The sequence below is a fragment of the Neovison vison genome, chromosome 2 (assembly GCF_020171115.1).
Source record: "Neovison vison isolate M4711 chromosome 2, ASM_NN_V1, whole genome shotgun sequence".
NCBI classification, from domain to species: Eukaryota; Metazoa; Chordata; class Mammalia; order Carnivora; family Mustelidae; genus Neogale; species Neogale vison.
The window spans coordinates 45,841,889-45,859,423 of record NC_058092.1 but is presented as its reverse complement, the minus strand read 5'-3'; the positions used below and the strand labels follow the sequence as shown (position 1 = coordinate 45,859,423).

Here is a 17,535-nt window from a genome sequence, read left to right as displayed (position 1 = left end):
AGGCCGAGATTTCCATGAAAACCTTCCAATTTTCAGGCAAACATACCAGGCAGCTCTCATGGCAATACCATGGTGAAGGGGAATAATGTTGTTTGGCATTTCGCCCTTAAAAAAATGTATGTTGGTGGGGGTAAGGAGGATGTGGGGAGGATGGGCAGAGAGAACAGTGGGGGCTTTGTAATTTACTGCTATAGAGAGGTCAGGTGGGCAGGGCCATGAGGGGAGGAGGGGTGCAGAGAAGGCCTGAACCCCCACCCCACCCACCCACCCTTCGGCTTCGCTCCCTTTTTCTCCCTTTCTGCCTGATTCACACATTTTGGGAGGTGGTAAGGGGGAAGTTGAGGAGTTTTTTGTGTTTTTATTTGGAAGAAGGACTCTAGACGTTCTGTTCCTCTGGGGGAAGCTGGCTCCTTGCTGCTTTGCAAGGATTAAGGGCCTGGCTTCCAATACCATTGAAGAAACATCCCAGGAACTACCCTTTTCTCTCAACAGCTGAAAAATGCATCACAGAGTGTGGCTTCCTGGAGAGTTTTGGCAAAAGAGCTTCCCCCTGGAACAATAGGGTTCCTATAGCAAGCCACCTAGGGGTTTTTTTACTGCAGCCCTTTCTCCTGTATCTGAATGCCCATATTTTGTTGTCCCCATGCTGGTGGGGGAAGGGGAGGTCTGCCTGAGCAGCTGAGGGTGGCCCCAGAGCACGCAGATTTCTAACTGTGGGGAGCCAGCCTGCTTGACAGACGCACCCCTTCTTGGTCTGGGCGAAAGCACCTACAGATAGGAAGAGTGCTTGCTGGCTGCCCAGAGCCGTGGACAGCCAGCCCAGTGGCATTTCTGCCCTGCTGCTCCACGACCTTGCTTCTGATCTTCAGTCTGGGCCTTTGCACAACCTAGCTGGTGCTGCTTACCTGGAAAGAATGACCGGGAGGAATGAAAGAGGCCCCGGTCGAAAGCACCTAGAAGAGTACCCAGTCTGCTGCAGTCCCTGATGCTCATTCCCACCTGCGTCCAACCCACACGGCGTTCTTGCTGTCAACCTCCTTCTTTGACAGAGCCAAGAATGGCCAGTCATTAATTCAATAGGCATCTGGAGGTCTGCAGATTCGGGGATCTTTGCTAGAGCTGTTCTTTATAAGGAGCACCTTTGAATTCTGGAGGGCACTGCTTGGCCAGTCTGTCTTCCCAGACTTAAAAAAAAAAACCATAGTGTGCCCCTCAGTTACCCCCGAGGGGATAGCGGGCAGGTGGCGATGCTGTCTGTCAGCCTTCATAGGGATGCCACAGGTAGGAAGCCTGCAGTTGGTTGATAAAATACCTAGATTAAAGGTGGAAACTCCTGAATTAGAAATGTCCCTAGGACACCTGATAAAAACCGTCCCTTTCATTTTGCACATGAAGAAACAGAGCCCGAGAGAGCCCAAGTGTGACTATATAGTTAACCTCAATAACACTGATGAATATGGGTCATTAGGATGGTCAGTGAGTGTGGGTTGGTATTTGTTTTCTGAGGTCGCCTTGCCAAAGGAAACTTAATGAAAACTCCTGAACTTACTTGTGTTGTCTTATGGATAGCAGGCATCTCTTCACTGAATCACAAACTAGTGTGGAAATCATTTTCTTCTCCAAGACATGGGCTGAGCTGACGCAGCTCTGGCTCCCGGAGACTTTGTTATTCAGTAGGTGAAAGGTTGCCTGATTTGCTAGGATAAAACACAATGTGGAATGACCCTAGTACATCTCTTTGGATTCAACTCATTTAAGTGTGTAGTAATCCTAGTGATGATTAGACTAGAGGCCTCTGTCTCCAAGTAAGACATTTCTTCTGGAGTGAACAATATTTTTAGCTGCCAGTGTTCCTCTTTTAGCATCTTTTCAGCATCTGTGTTTTAGGAATTAGATGGGCTCCCTCCATCTCCTTTTTTCATTTTCCCTCAGGGTTAAAAGTTGAGTAGGAGATGAGGGTGGGTTACAACAGCCGTTTTGTTAACTGTTTGGCGGGGGGGGGGGGCTCTTTTCAGTTCTGGGTTTTTTTTTTTTTTCAATTACTTTTATTAAAAACATTTTTTGTATAGCCTTAAGTCCATTGTTGGCATTCAGATGACAGCAAGGACTCTTGGAAATGCGTTTACTGGGTTAATCAATAAACTGGTGTTGCATCCCTGCCAGCAGCCCAGTCCTGTGCTCACGCGCGTCCTCCGTGCTCCCTGAGCATTTTGGAAAGGCCTCCCTGCCTGGTGCTGTCCCACTGCATCATGGGTAGCTGTCCCCAGAGTCTGCCTTCTTAGAGGGCAGGGACCACATCCTATTAATTCCCATAGCCCATAATTTTCCCAGTAAGGACTCTGCTTCAAAGCAGCCTTTTTTCCCTTCACTTTCTTGCCACCCAGAGCCTTCTGGAAATCTTGGTGGTGGGGCATTCACCAAGCCTCAGATGTGGGGGAGAGAAGTTTGACTTCTGTGCTTTAATCAGGTGTTCTGTAATGCCATTCACTCCCCGGATACTTCTAAAACGAAAACGTAGCCTGTGAGTCCAGCACCGAGAGAGGAAATAAACGACAAATTAAAAAGTGATTAGTGAGCGTTTAGGCAGAAGGTCAAAGGGATTATTTTGGACTTCAAACTTTCCAGCTTTCAGGGCCTGTATTCAGTTACAAAATTGCATCCCTGAATTATTTGTGCAGGTGGCAGCTGTCAGATTGGAAGAAGGTTTCTGGGTTCTACAAAAGGAACGTTGATGGCCTGGGAGTGGGGAGTGTGCTCCTGGCGTGAGGGTTGTCTTATCCCTGGCCTCCTGGAATGGCTCCAGCGTCGCTTGACTGCAGTGACAGTCCTTGTTGGAGCTGACACAGCCTTGTCCCGGTTAGTCTGGCCACCTTCTCGAGGAAACCAGAGGGAACCAGTCAAGCAGGCTGATTAGCATCAGCTGTAAACAGCTGTAAACAGCTGGAGAGTAGGTTTTCAGGCTTGGAGGGCAGAGAACTCACCTTCTTTAAATCCCTGCCCTATGATGGGTCATGCTCTCAGTTCTTCAAAGTGGGTATTGGCGTCCTCTTTTTCAAGTTGGGGCTCCGAGAAGTGAAGCCGCTTGCTGCTGGTTACATGGATTTTAAGTGGCAAAACTGTTTTGTTTTTTTTTTTAAAGATTTATTTATTTATTTGACAGAGAGAGATCACAAGTAGGCAGAGAGGCAGGCAGAGGGGGAAGAGGAAGCAACTCCCCGCTGAGCAGAGAGCCTGATGTGGGCCTCGATCCCAGAACCCTGAGATTGTGACCTGAGCCGAAGGCAGAGGCTTAATCCACTGAACCACCCAGGCGCCCCAAAACTGGTTTTCAAACCCAGATCCGAGCTGCTTTCTAGACTTGTGCTCTTCCTCTGATTGGGAGCTTTCTCCTGGACCATGATTCCCAGAAGGATCACGAGAAGTGGGTCAAGGGTGTGTGGAAATGGATCTCTAGGCCCTGGGGACCACTGGGCAGGGTGGAGTGGGGCCACTGGGTCACTGGGGTTAGGGAGGCGCCCTTCAAAGTATTTCCTGATCGTTTCACTACATGAAAAAGACTGGGAAACTGAAAAGGCAGGGTCTTAGCTGTCATCTAGCCCAATAGCCATGCATCTGAGACTTGAAACTGGTTAGATGCCCCGTAAATAATTCCTCATGGATCTGTCGGCTCTCCATGAGGACATCTGGTGGTGTTTTGTTTGGGGGAATCGTGTTAGAAAAACAGGAGCGAGAGGCCCCTGGGTGGCTCAGTCTGTTAGGCGGCTGCCTTTGGCTCAGGTCACGATCTCCAAGTCCTGGGATCGAGCTCCACGTCAGACTCTGCAGAGTAGGTGTAGGAAGATCAACAGCAGAAGTTCAGGGACAGTGACGACTGACCTGTGGCCTGGGTGTCAGGGAGATAATAGGAAGGGCGGAGAACATGTCCAGCCATGGTTAGTGCTGCCCCCGTTGCCACGTGGTGTTGAAGCTGGTTCAGTCGCTGGAAATCTGGACATTGCGTGAGACCTGCTGTCGTGACATGGCAACAATTGATGTTAGGAAATTTAAACCGTGGGCGGCCAAACAGACCATCTCTGTGGGTCAGATTTGGCTAGCATGTGACCTTTGACCTCAATTGGCCCATGCAGTTTGGTGGGTTACCTTGGGGTGTCCTGGTGGCCTTGGACTGCCCGCCAGCATGATTTGGTTCTCATGGCGTCTCCAGTAGTGTGCCAACTCCTCATTTTTGGCACTGCATCTGGTTCCAGTCTTGCCCTTGGACTATCTCGAACTTTGGCCCTCCCAGGACTGTCCTGCCAGTCCACGTGTTGTTTATCTTAACCACCGTGTGAACCTGGGGCTTTGTGTACACCTGGGCAGCATAGCTTGGGTGGGAACATGCCTGCTGACGAATGTATGTTTAACTCTTTGGGAAGATGAAAAGAGAATTTTTTTCGCCCTTCTTGACTTAACCTCCCATTTGGCCTTGTGTGATCTCTTGACAGAGCCTGGCGGGATTCTTGCTGCAATACTTCTTTGGCCATCAGGGTGCCAGGTCCTGCTAACCACTATCGAAGCCCCTTTTATTTACACAATCCCAAGAAGTCCCTGGAATTAGAGGATTTTATGAGCGCGCTTTTCCCGTGGAATCAGATTGCATTTGGGAAGGAGTTGGCAGGCCTCAGCTGCTTGAGGGAGCTTTCAACTGAACTCTGATCACATCTTATACCTGCTTAAAAGCTTTTAGGGGCTTCCTGTCACATGCAGGAGCAGGAGCTAACATTTATGGAGCCAGGCAGTTGGATATTTTATAAACTGTGTCATCTCAGTCCTCACGATCCAGTCTGTACATTGGGAATTATTGTACAAAGTCCTGTTGTACATTGATGAAGCCCAGGGAGGTAAAGTGACTTGCCCAAGGTCAAATGGTAAGCACAGCAGGTAATAGAAGTAGGGTGTAAAATCCTATCTTCCTGACTCTGAAGTTCATGGATAAATTGAATGAAATAACTGTGCCAGAGTGGCTAACGTGGCTCAGTGAATCCTTTGTAGAAGGGGTATTTAAGTCTTCAAAGACATATAGGACCTTGCAGGGGCAAAGTCTTTAGATGTTAAGACATTATTTTATGGGTTTGTTAGGAAGGTCAAATGTGATATATATGTAAGAGCTATTAAACCTCATGCACACATTGGGATTCTTGCTGTGTCCTAGCTCTGGGCAGCCATATTGGAAGTAAACACATTTGGGTCATCAGGAAGACTGGAGGCAGGAGAGTAGCTGGATCAGTATAAATCCATCTCAGCATCTAAGGAAGAGCCTTGCCTTTTATCCTTGTTCCAGGTCAGCATACACTTTTCCAGAGCTTTGTAGCTTTGCTAATATCCGCATACCGACCTCGTTCCTATGTGTACTTGGCAAGAAAGGCTAACCCCATCTCTGAATGAACTTCAAAGGCCTCCATATTCTATTATGTATCCTGGTTACACTGTTCTTATCAACAGTGGTGAAATATAATCTCTCTGACTCTCGATTCTTTGGCTGTATCCTAATAATTATTTTAGAGGATTGTTTTAAGTTATATCAGTTGACATATCCAGAGCTCCTGGCACAGAGTAGGTACCCAATGAATGCAAATTTACTCACATCCTTATTTAAAAGAGGGGTCAAAGAGGAAGGAGGTGATCCAGCTTGACCTGGAGTAGAGGAAACATAAATCCTATTAGCTCTGGTAGCTGTAGATTACTAGAACTATCATGTCCACAAAAGGGGGCTGGGATTCTCTTCATGAAAGGTCTGTATCATGCCATGTTATGAGTTTATTTTTTAGTCTCTGATGGATCTGACAGCCCTTTCAAAATCGAACTGAAAAGACCAAAGCCAGACAGAGCTAAGAGTTTTAAGGTAGCCTATATTATTCTGGAGAATAAAATGTTTTCTCTTTAAGCACTTTTCAATAAGAAAGGCTATCCAAAGTTCTTTTTGACACCCATGAGTAGACTAGAGACAGGTGTCCCTTTGTCATAGAACCTGAGACTTTCCAAAGTTGAGAAACTCAGAACCGGTTCGGGATCTTGATACTGTGTGTCCCCAGCACTTAATAGTGTCCCGTACCCAGGAACTGTCCTACATGTTTGTGGAATTCCACTGCAGGCCCTGGACTTGGACACGGGAAACCCAGGCACCAGGACTAGAGGTGCCACTAATTTCTTCACTTCTACCTCGGAGTTGCTTTCAGTTCTGACAATCTTCTTTTTGTGAAGAAAGGGACTGGACTTTCCAGTTTTGAAGAATGAGCATTTGTCAAAGAAAACCCCTAGACCCAGAATATTGCCTGTTCACACCAGCCAACAGCAAGTGTTTTTCATGGCAGCCTGTTTCAAAGGTGGGAAACGCCTTCATAATAAACTTAGTTTTGTCTCATCTGGATTGTGTCCAGTATAAAAATCTGGACAAATATCGTAAACCAAAGAAAGTTTGCACACTTCTAAGACCAGTAGCAATTAATTACTTTAAATAGAAACCCTGTCACTTACAAGCAACATAAATATTTGTATTTTGAACCTCTAAGTAGTAGTTGGGTTGACCATTCTGGCCTTAAGAGATTAAAAAAAAAAAAAGGCAGTTGGTCATATTTTAACAGGGAATACATTTATAAAGAAAGAGAGGGTCAGGTCATGGAGTAAGAAAACATGAACCTAAAGACAGACAGACCTGAGGTCAAATCCCAGTGACCACCTGACTCATGTGGGAACCCTGGCCACAGCTCTTAGGGAAGTTCAGATACATTAATTCCAAATCGGACTCTCCGTTTGAAATCAGAAGCTCCATGCCTTCCATCTGTATGTCTAACATCTGTCCGTATTGGTACTCTTTGCCAGCTTTGTCCTTTGGATGAGCTGCTTAAACTTTCTGAACCTCAGTCTGTCATTTGTAAAATGAGCAGGGCAGTAGAATCTGCGCTGTAGGTAAGTTGTCGAAAGTACTGTAGTGGAGTTCTTCTACTAGCTGTCTGATTGAAGTAGTGCGTCCGCATCTGGATTCTGCACTCACTGTTCTTCTGTGGGTAGGTGTTTGTTTAATTATTACTCTCACAGATCCTGGACTCTGCTTATTTTAAGGTAGCTACAGATTGGGTGAAGTAGAAAGCCGGGCAGCTTTGGGAAGGGCAGTCGAAGGCTTTGGTCTGTAGGAGCCCGGGCAGCCTCTCCTTGATGCTCTCAGTTGGGTCCTGCAAAGTGTGGAGATTTCTTATTCACTTTCCTACCCCCACTCTTTCCCTGACACATGCCACGGCTTTCTAAAAAGCACTTTGAGAGCAGGAGGCTGTGTTTAATTTTGTGCAAACGTGAAGCTGGGTCTGAAGGGAGCAGGGTTCTGGGGTTGGGTCACTTTGGTAACACTTCCCACATGACTTTATCAATGGGTGGGCCGCAAAAACTTACCCTGTGTTTCTTTTACACCCCACCCCCAAACCACCCAACCTGCTCAAGTGTTAGTTTTTCAAAGCCCAAGAAGTTTCAAAGGCCTGAACCCAACACAGGGGCCTTTCTTCATGCTTTGATTTTCTGCCCATTAAGTGTTTGTCAGTGAGTTCGTATTTCGCCTCCTCTGCAACCTACACATCCCAAGAGGTCCCTCGAGGTATAGGAAGTTAATTGATCCTTGATTAAAAGAAGGAGAAGTGCTTTGAGTTGGGGTCTAGAATCACCAGATGGTATGTACATGCACACAAACACACACTTAGAGTTTGGTTTTGCCTTGCAGAAAGCTTGTAATTAGCTTTCATTATAGATAAATCTCAAGTCCAGGATATTGGCTTCAGAGTGTTGGTTAAATCAGATACTGAGCCCATGCGTGGTACGTGGTAAATGTTCAGTGAATAATCGCCTGTGCTATTGCCTTAATTCTTCCATGGAAAGCATCTTTTTCTTCAAAGGCCATGAAATTTGCTGAGCTGTAGCTAATTTATCAATACTCACAGGGGCTTCCTTCTCTGTTTTAAACTCGCTGCCATTAGAAAGCACCCAAAAGTCCTAGTATCTCTGTTAAGTCAACTTTAATACCTTTGAATCTTGGGGTGACTGAATGCATTCGTTGTTATGACTCTTCTCCCATTAGCCCTTGGGTGGCTTGAAGGTTGGGACTTTCCTTAGCACAGTGGCTGGGTCAGTGCTGAGAACATAATAGGCATCCAGGTTCGTCAAACAACATTCGTGTGGGGTTCCTCAGCCCAGTTTGGGCACATAGCTGTTTAGTAAATGTTGGCTTCTATCATTGTGTTCTGTGCTAGCTTTCCCTTTCTTCCTTTCGTTGTCTACTGGTGCGTCTCTTCCCTGCTCTGTAGCCAGATTTAAAATCATATTCTCGTAACAGCCATATGTTTGGGTAACTGCCTTATTGAAATCACTAAACTACATTGAGTTTCTTGAGTGTACTTAGTCCCTGGATCTGAAAGTCCTCCTATTCACATAAGGGTTCCCTCAAGCCTTCCGTCCTCTGTCGGCCATCTTTGGTGTTCCTGGTATGGCAGTCTTTTGGGCACTACATGTACTCCGTACAGTCCTCACATTTTGAAATATCTTAATGCACTTGTTTTTGTAATTTTCTTAAAATACCATGAGCCTCTCGAGGGCAGGTTCTGTGAGATTCACCTCTAGATTCCCAGGCACTAGCACTGGGAATTTTCTTGAAATGAAGGGATCGGGGACTATAGTAGTTGGCAGTAAAGATGGTGCCAGTGTTGGAAATGGAGATCCTGCTGTCAAAAAGAACAACCTTCTCCCTGTGTCCTGGAGAGACAAGGCATGGTGTTATGTCTCTTGAGGACTAGCTGCCCCATTGAGAAGATGTTTATGCTTTTCCCATCAAATGAAGGCAATCTGAGGTTACTCTTTTCTGGAGCAAAGTCAAGACTTGACTGGCACCCCCCCCCCAACACCACCAGTCATACCACAAGTTTGTAGGGAAGACAGAAAAAGCCATTGGGTTTTCTAAATGCTATCTCCATGCCTTTCAAGAAAATAAACAGAACCCACTCTGATCCAGCTTCTTGTCTGTCTGTGGTCCTCATCCATATAATCAGAACCGGAAACTCCCCAAGCCTCAGGCAAAGGAGGAAGAGAAAGGATTTGGATTGCTCCCAGGCTAAGAGAAGCCAAAGGAACAGAATAAACAGATTTTCTTCACTAGCCCTCTCTGTGGGATTGCCCCCCTACTTCGTCCTTTTAACATCTCCTCAGTGTCCATAGTGAGCGCCCTGATGCCGTGCTGACTTACCCAGTGCTGTTGCTCGGTTTCTTTTCACTAACGCCACTTCCTGTGCTGATTTCCTTCCATTCCATCTTCCCCTGCCAGATGGTAAGCTCCCTGAGGACAGGGTTTATACCATCTCCATATTCCTTGTACTGCAGGTACACAGTGAAGACGGAATAAATGTCTGCTGAATGAATGAATGGATCCGTGTGCTGTCATCCCTGCCATCCCCACACTGGATCTCGTTCTTCCCATTGCGTAGATGAGAAGGGCGTCGGGGAAGATGGGAAATAACTCACTTAAGTAGCAGGGAGCCGAGTTGAGATCATTAACCCAGTTCTGTCTAACTCCACAGCTCTTTTATATGTGTTTTATTGTCCTTAGAAACATATGTTTTACAGGCCTATCATGTGAACACTATTAAAAATAGAAGCCGGGGCTTGAGAGCATAGCACAAATGTAAGACACTCGGGGGTCTGCTCCTTCCTGAGTTTATTAGCAACGCATTGGCTCCCAGGCACCACGGAGGCTGCGGCCGGGCTCAGACGTGGACCTCAACGTTTTATCACGACGTGTGGAACTTTAAAAGCGGACTATTAATATCATACTGCTGGCTTCTCGGCTACTTTTCATGGCCAACTTGGCCACAGTTCAAAATGTCGAATAGTAGAATGAAGATGGTTCAGGCCTATGTGATATTTTTTTTTCCCTCTCAGCCCTTCTACCTGCAAAGATTGGCTGCATACTCTTGTCAATTTCAGTGCCACCGCGTTTCCCAGCTGCCTCCCCTTGCCTGCTTCCCTCCTTTGCAGAGACAGTCTCAAGAGCTAATGGTTACTGGCTTCCAGGGCCCCTCTGTGTTTACTTTGAGAAGGTCAGGCACAATGCGGTGGTGTGTCGCTGTTTCTTTCTTTTCAAAGCACCAGTATGAATTTGATAAAGTAAATTGTTGTTCTAGCAGGAAGCAGTTAGGGGTCACAAAATAAATAGCCGTAGAATTCAAATAAATCCGAAGAATAAAACCAAATAAATCCATGTGTGTATGCACAGTGATACATAAATACACTTTTTAGAAAGTGAGCGTTTTTATCGCTGCTGGGCTGGACCAAAGTAATTGAAAAATTGTGGAGTTCATGGTACATTTTTTTTTTTTTAAAGAGGCGGTCTGGGGCTGCGAGCAACGTGACGTGAATTTAATTCCTTTTTGAGAAACATGGAAATGGAATTTTATCTTTTCAACAACCGCTTATCTTGGGATTTTTCAGCTAATGAAATTCACAGTTGGATGAAACCAATTTGCAAAGTTAAATTGGGGGATCCGGGCATTTGGGGGTAGACTATGAGACTCTGAATGAGCTAAATATTCTTCGTCTCTGTTTTTTGTTTTTGTTTTTTTTCGTCTCTGTTTTCTTCACTTGAAAATGAACGATGTGTGCTTAAATAATTTAACTTGACCTCTTCAGATTGTTGGAAGATTCAGTGCAAAAATGGATATAAAATACCTTCCACATTGCTGGTGTTGCTGTTCCGTCAGTGCTGGCTATTAATAAGATACTTTTCTTGGTCTTCCCCAGTCCTCTAACATTTGGTGGCTCACCTTTGACTTTGTGAAGTAGCATGATGGCTTGGTGTTGAACTTGGGTGGTAGGGAAAGAAGAGATTTTCTAGTCGGAGAGAAGAGTATGAACAAAAACACAGTCTCCGTGTACTCTCTCCTTGGAGGCCATGTCCAGGAAGGCAGCAGACCGTGAGGCAAGAGAGAAGAGGTCCAGGTTCCAGGGAAATCCCGAGGTCATACTTAGGGACTTTATCTTGTCCTGTGCAATGGAGAGCCATCAAAGAGACTTAAGCAAGACACTGATGTGCTTGTGGTCAGGAAGTGAACTGGTAGGTACATGTGAGAGTCAGTGAAAACCAGGAGAGTGATGTGGAGGACATTGCAGTGACCAGGCAAGAGATACTGTAGGCCTTTGCTTTTTGCTTCAGAGTTATGAAGAGCTTTTCCTGGGAGGTGATGGAATCCATTTGCCATGACCTTTAAGAGAATGGCATCTAAGCTAACACTGATAAACCGGCAACAGCTGCCAGGGCGGCCTGGTGCTCCCGGATGCCCTTGGGCTCTGCTCCAGGACTGCGGGCAGCAGGGCCCCACTCAGCTCACTTAGTCTTCTTAGTGACTCTTCAGTGGAAGAAAGAGGTTGAAAAGGGCCCCACTGAGCAGCTACTAAGTGCCAGGCACCATGCTAGGAGTTCTGTGGGCTTCATTCTCTTTGAGTCCTCACAACTCATTTGCGAGGAAACTGAGGCTCAGGAAAATGGAATTAGAACCAAAGGTCACATTGCTAGGAAGTGATGGATTTGAGATTCAAATTCAGGTTCCGTGACTCCAAGGCCTTCCCTTCTCCAAGCAGCAGAGCCCCGGGAGGAGCTTCTCCAAGAGGGTATAGTGACAACTAACACTCTTGATGAATGAGACGTCATTAGACTGAGGCTCTGTTGGTCAATATTACAAACTGGGCTTAAATTTTAGGAGGGTATTTTGGCACAGGGGGAAAACTCCTGCCCTGGCTCCTCCACTGCCTCCCACAGTACCCTTGGATGCTCCTCTTGGGGCTGACCAGGAAGGAGAAAGTGCGTGCATGTACTGAACACTCTCTGTGGCCCATACATATGGCTACAAATGCAAGGAATTACTGTCACTGTCAATGTTCTTATTTAGGGTGGTCTTTGCTGTCCGTCAGTGTTTCTTTGGCCTCCTTTCATTGATGTTTTCCCTTTCCCCTCCTTTCTCTTTTTTTTTCTTCTGGTCCATATGGTGGTTCCATCTTGAGCAGCTGGCCTGCCCTTCCTCATCATTGAGACAAGCACCATCAAACCTTACCACCGAGGGTTTTACTGCAATGATGAGAGCATCAAGTATCCTCTGAAAACCGGTGAGACAATAAACGATGCCGTGCTCTGCGCTGTGGGGATCGTCATCGCCATCCTTGCGGTAAGCATCCGGGCCACTGTGCTCAACCCCACTCACTGCCCCTGGATCCCGTTTCAGAAAATCCAAGCCAGCACAGTTGGCAGATAAGTAGAATTTCATGTTATTAATATTGTTTATTTACATTATTACTGTTACTTAAAGTATTTTCAGGGGCACCTGGGTAGCTCAGTTGGTGAAGCAGATGCCTTTGGGTCAGGTCAAGATTCCAGGGTCCTGGGATCAAGTCCCACATTGGGCTCCTTGCAGGACTGCCCCTCTCCCAGCTTGTGCTCTCTCTCTCTAAAAAATAAAGAAAAATCATTTAAGAAATACTTTAAGAAAAGTATTTTCAAATACTAAATATATATGTATACATGAATACACCAGAAGTATAATTTCTATATGCATGCATATACTAAAAGTGTCATGAAAGTACACAAAGCCCCCCACCCTAAAATACTTTGCCTGATCCTCACAACCATCTAGTAAAGTCTAGATACTGTTCTTTTTTTTTTTTAAGACTTTATTTATTTATTTGACAGACAGAGATCACAAGTAGGCAGAGAGGCAGGCAGAGAGAGAGGGGGGAAGCAGGCTCCCTGCTGAACAGAGAGCCAGATGTGGGGTTCTATCGTGGGACCCTGGGATCATGACCCGAGTTGAAGGCAGAGGCTTTAACCTACTGAGCCACCCAGGCGTCCCTCTAGATTCTGTTCTTATCTTTCTTCTACAAATTAAAATACTGAGGTCTGCAAGAGTAAAAATAATTTGCCCAAGATCACTTGGAGCTGCAGAGTCAGGAATTGAACCCAGCTGCCCCTTAGCCCAGAGTCTGAGCTCTGAGCCCTGACACTGAGCCCCAGAGAGAGGGGGATGCCATCAGATGTCACAGGCATTTTCTGGGCTCTGTTCACACCATGGCTGTGCTGCTGTAACAGTGGTTATGCCACTGATGTTCTCTGGCATATCATTCACTTCTCACACCCAGGGATGGTGGTGGAAAAGTGAAGATAAAATGGCACTTGGAATCGAGAGACCAAGGTTCTAGACCTGGCATTCTGCTAACAAGCCGTACATCCTTAAAACCAGAGATGACCATCTTGCTTCATAGTATTGTGATGAACAGTAAAAGAGGTCATGAATACTGAAATAGTTTGCAAACTCCCAATTGCAGAATAGGTTACTCAGGTGCAAGCATAAACATACAGGTCTTCCCTTAAAGGATGAAGTCCTCATTGAGGATGCAAAAATGAGCCACGGACTTTGGAACCAAGTCTAAAATTATTTTGAGCAACAGCCACATCGTGGAAATTGGGGTATGGCCTGACTTGGAAAGTCACCACCCTGTTTTAGACGTGTCCATTTAGGGCAGGGGTGAAGAGCGTAACTGATGGTAATCTGTCTCATAATTTATGAGTCCTGCATTTTCACAGCTGTCCATGACCCACCTCCAGAATTTTCTGCTGATCTCTGCCCTTGAACCCTAGCCACGTGGGCATAAGGGACAAGCGTCATGTCCACCAAGGTCATAAATTCTTCCTCTCAGTTCCTTGAGTCCTGTTTATATTAGCCAGAACTTGGAAGCTTATCTTTGCCCTGTATTAGAAGCCAAGAAGGAAGGAAGCTAAAGTTAAGACTATTCTACATGAGTTAAGTGCTAATATCCCCATTATACAAATGGAAAACTGGAAGCTCAAAGGGGTTAAATGATATGCTCAATGTCTCTAGCAAATAAAATTGGGGGCTCTAGCCTATCCCTAGCTTTTTTCATAACTCTGTTTCCATTTTGGAGACTTGACTTCACATTGTGAGTGGCTCTCCTTTCCAAATCAATTGCCAAGGGATAGGCAGTTGGCTACTCTTGCCTGTTCTGGATCACATGTTGCTGATGGTACTGAAACACATTTCATGAAGTTTTTCTTTTGACTTCCCCACTCTGGGGGTTGGTTGTAAACTTTGAGACCCCTCTTTGTTTTTTAATAACATCGTAAACCAGGCACACAATCAACAGTTTGAAATTGGGAGAGGGGGATGGGGACTAGTAGAATTCTTTCCAACCTTTAAAATAAAAACAGTCCATTTGGCAACTCTAGAAGTTTCTTAAAGGTGGACTGAGGATCTTTGTGTTCAGAAACTGAGAGATATAAGATCTAATTTTACTATTGCTCCAAACTGACAGTGTGCAGTTGAGTTGCATGGCTTTTCGTGGAAGAGAAGTTTGTCACAGCAGGCAAATAATTGTACAGTATCTTGTACTAAGGTTTGAACAGGTGTTTTTGACACTTGGAGGATTAGTTAACTGAGGGCTTCTAGGAAGCTGACTATAACCCAGGAGTGGTTAAGATAAGAATAGCACGGGGACAGGGGAGTCATGTGCCCTTTGCTCTCTCTGCATGCAGTTAACATGGGCTTGCCTGGTGGGGCAGCTCCTGGGCCCAGTGCAGCGGACAGCGGCACCCTTCAGAGGCTGTGGCACCCACTGCTACGTGAACCTGGTGAACCACCACTCTCTCCAGCCCTCGTTTTCCTCATCTGTGTTGCGTTCACTCATGGGAATGGCTGTGAGACTCAAACACCATTATTCGTGGGAATGGACCTTGTAGTTCTGGGTTAGATGGACACGGTGCTAAAGATGCTTCTCGAAGGGCTGGGCTTCTCGCCTGGGCTTCCTTCCTTAAGCAAAACTCCTGCTCAGCAGCCCTTTCTCTGCTGTTGGCCAAGACCAGCCCCTTCTTCCTCTTGAAAGGCCAGCATTTCTGAGAAATATCTGCTTTAAGGAGTTTAGTTTGGCTTGCTTTTCTCCTCATGTCATGTTGGTGTTTTAATTAAAGTGCTCCTTGACCTCTCAGGTTTCCTTGAAACAGGCAGTCACGTGCTGTGGCCTTGGATCTAGGATGAGCAAGGGCATTGCTTCCTTATCCCGTAGGATGTCAGCAAAATAGGCTTGGAGAGTACTTTCCTATAGTTCCAAATGGGTGAGGGGGTGGGGGAGGGAAGCAGGCAAGAAAATACCACAATAATTGGTGTCCTTTGTTAAGCGCTATTATGTGTCCTAGAAACCTATGAACCATGTTTAAGCATTTCACCCTTGCAGAAGCCCCAGTAGCTAGGTAATCTTCAAGGTTTCCCTTTAGCCTAGGGGTTAAAGGTATGAGCATATCTGAACTCCTGCTGTGGAATGTGTAGCAAGTGAATTAACCCCTTTTAGCTTTAGTAGGCTCATCTGTGAAATGGAGATGATGTATGTAAAGTAATTCCATGCTTGGCATCTATAGTATACTCAATAAATGTGAACTGTTTTATTGGCAATTGAGTAAACAGTCAAAAAGTGGTGAAGTGACTTGGCTAAGACCTCATGTCTAATAAAAATAGAGTCAGGAAAGGAGCTCCAGCCTTGGGACCCATCCTGTCTCCCACTCTTTCCTTGTAGTTAATTCACTAAAACCCAGATCTCTTGACTCCCTCCAGTGCTCTTTGCAAGAGGGCTTGACCTCCAGATCCAGCTACGTCCGCTTTTCAGTCGGAGGCGTGTGTTGAGTTCTGGGCCCATCGTGAGGTCTGCTTACCTACTTACCTGCCATTCAGTACTTGAGTCCTCGTGGAAACAAGCAGAAGCAGAGACCTCAGAGGAAAAATGAGTTATTCACTTTAGTATGCTCAATTCTGGAAAACCTATATATGGCCTAAATTCAACAACAACAACAACAACACATTTCCCACTTTCCCATTACGACTGGCCCTAGAGCCTGGCTGGCTCCATCCCGGATCTCCTTCTGATCAGAGGGCGTGAATGACAGTCAGGGACGGAGAGGGGGATCCAGGGCTGGAAATCTAATCATCCCACTTCTTGCTGGCCGGGCCTTCTCTTGCCTGCCGACCTCGAGTTTGTTTAAAACAACAAGAGACGCCTTGGCTGATTTGGGTGCCCTCGCTCCAGTGTGAGTGTCCCCACAGCAAAGGAGTGGGGGGCCACTGTAAGACAGAGTATGATGTGGACACACAGGTCGTCAGCAATTATAGAGAAAGCAGACACCTTTCTATGGCAGGAGATGTGGAAAAATCTAGTCGTTTTGACTGCTTTTTCAGATGTATCTCAGATTCTGGAATTATAGCATAATAGGAATTCTTTCCAAATCCACAGAGCAGGGGTTCCTATCCCTGCCTTGTAAAGGTTTAATGACTCTAGCAGCAGTGAGATTAGGAGCAAAACCAGTAAAGTATCACCCCCTACCTAGCCTCCTCTCCGTTTGCCTTACGCTACACCGTGAAAGGCATTATGCGCGAAGATTTTAATACGGAAAAAAATGCTCAGGGTTCATTTCAAATAAACATGGGCTCTGTGCTTGCCTTGGTCAGACCCTGAAAGTGGTTTATATAGATTCTTAATATCTAGGAGTTGAAGCGTGGATGAGGCGTGGGTGCAGCCTCTCCCCCCTCCCTCTGGCCATATGAATTCTACTCCTCCTCAGAGATCCTGTTGAATGTGACTTCTGTAATAATACTGCTCATTAGAGAAACAGCTCAGACTTGGGCATCATCTGGTTTAGGTTCCCGTCCTAACTTTTGTGCGTATTCATGATCAGACCCCTTTGGGAAAGAACTATACCTTCCTTTTCTGTGGATTGGGGACAGTGGTTCTCCAGCTCCATAGGGTTTTTCTGGAGGTCAAATCAAGTGCCATTATGCATGCCGTCAGCGAGAATCTCCCTTTCATTTCCGTAGCATCCTGCAGTTAACAAAGTGCACATTTTGGGCACATCCCCTGATTTGCACCTGGTGGTGATCCTGGGAGGTGGACTGTGACAGCCAAGGCAACTGGGGATCAAGGATATTAAGTGACTTTCCCATAACTAATTAGTGGCAGGGCCAGACCAGGGGTCCTCTGATTCAAAAGCAAGGCTTTTTTTTTTCCTTCTTTTCTTTTTTTTCCCCTCCCTAAATAACGGCCCCACTGCTGCCTGGTAAAGCCTGCCTGTCTTCCACAATTACTTCTCAAGCACTCCGAGGTAGCAGGTGCTAGGGACCTGGTGGTGTACCTCTGCCCTAGTTGCAGCTCAAGCAAATAGTACCTTCCATACTTCTGGCCTGGTCATGTGCTCTGTGTCCAGGTCTTGTCTCCCCAGCTAGATAATAGGTTCCTAGAAGGCCGAGACCAGGCTTTCCCCCTTGCCCGGGGTAGGAACTACATCCACCCCCCACAGACATCTCTCTCTCCAGGAAACATTCATTGGTTGCCTCCTCCCCCAACTTCCAAAGGTCCCAGAGATTCTCTGGGCCAGCCTCGGACTTTGCAGTCACTGGGTGGAACTGTCCTGTGTGTTTACTTGTTTAT

General features: G+C 46.1%; 1 protein-coding gene across 1 annotated transcript in view; it reads left to right on the top strand.

Annotated features, from left to right (window-relative positions):
- Positions 1–17,535, top strand: part of PLPP3 (phospholipid phosphatase 3) — an 83,425-nt gene that overhangs the window by 28,885 nt on the left and 37,005 nt on the right. The window contains exon 2 of the mRNA XM_044238325.1: positions 12,067–12,224. Within this exon, the coding sequence (XP_044094260.1) occupies positions 12,067–12,224 (158 nt within the window). The remainder of the gene's footprint in view (positions 1–12,066; positions 12,225–17,535) is intronic.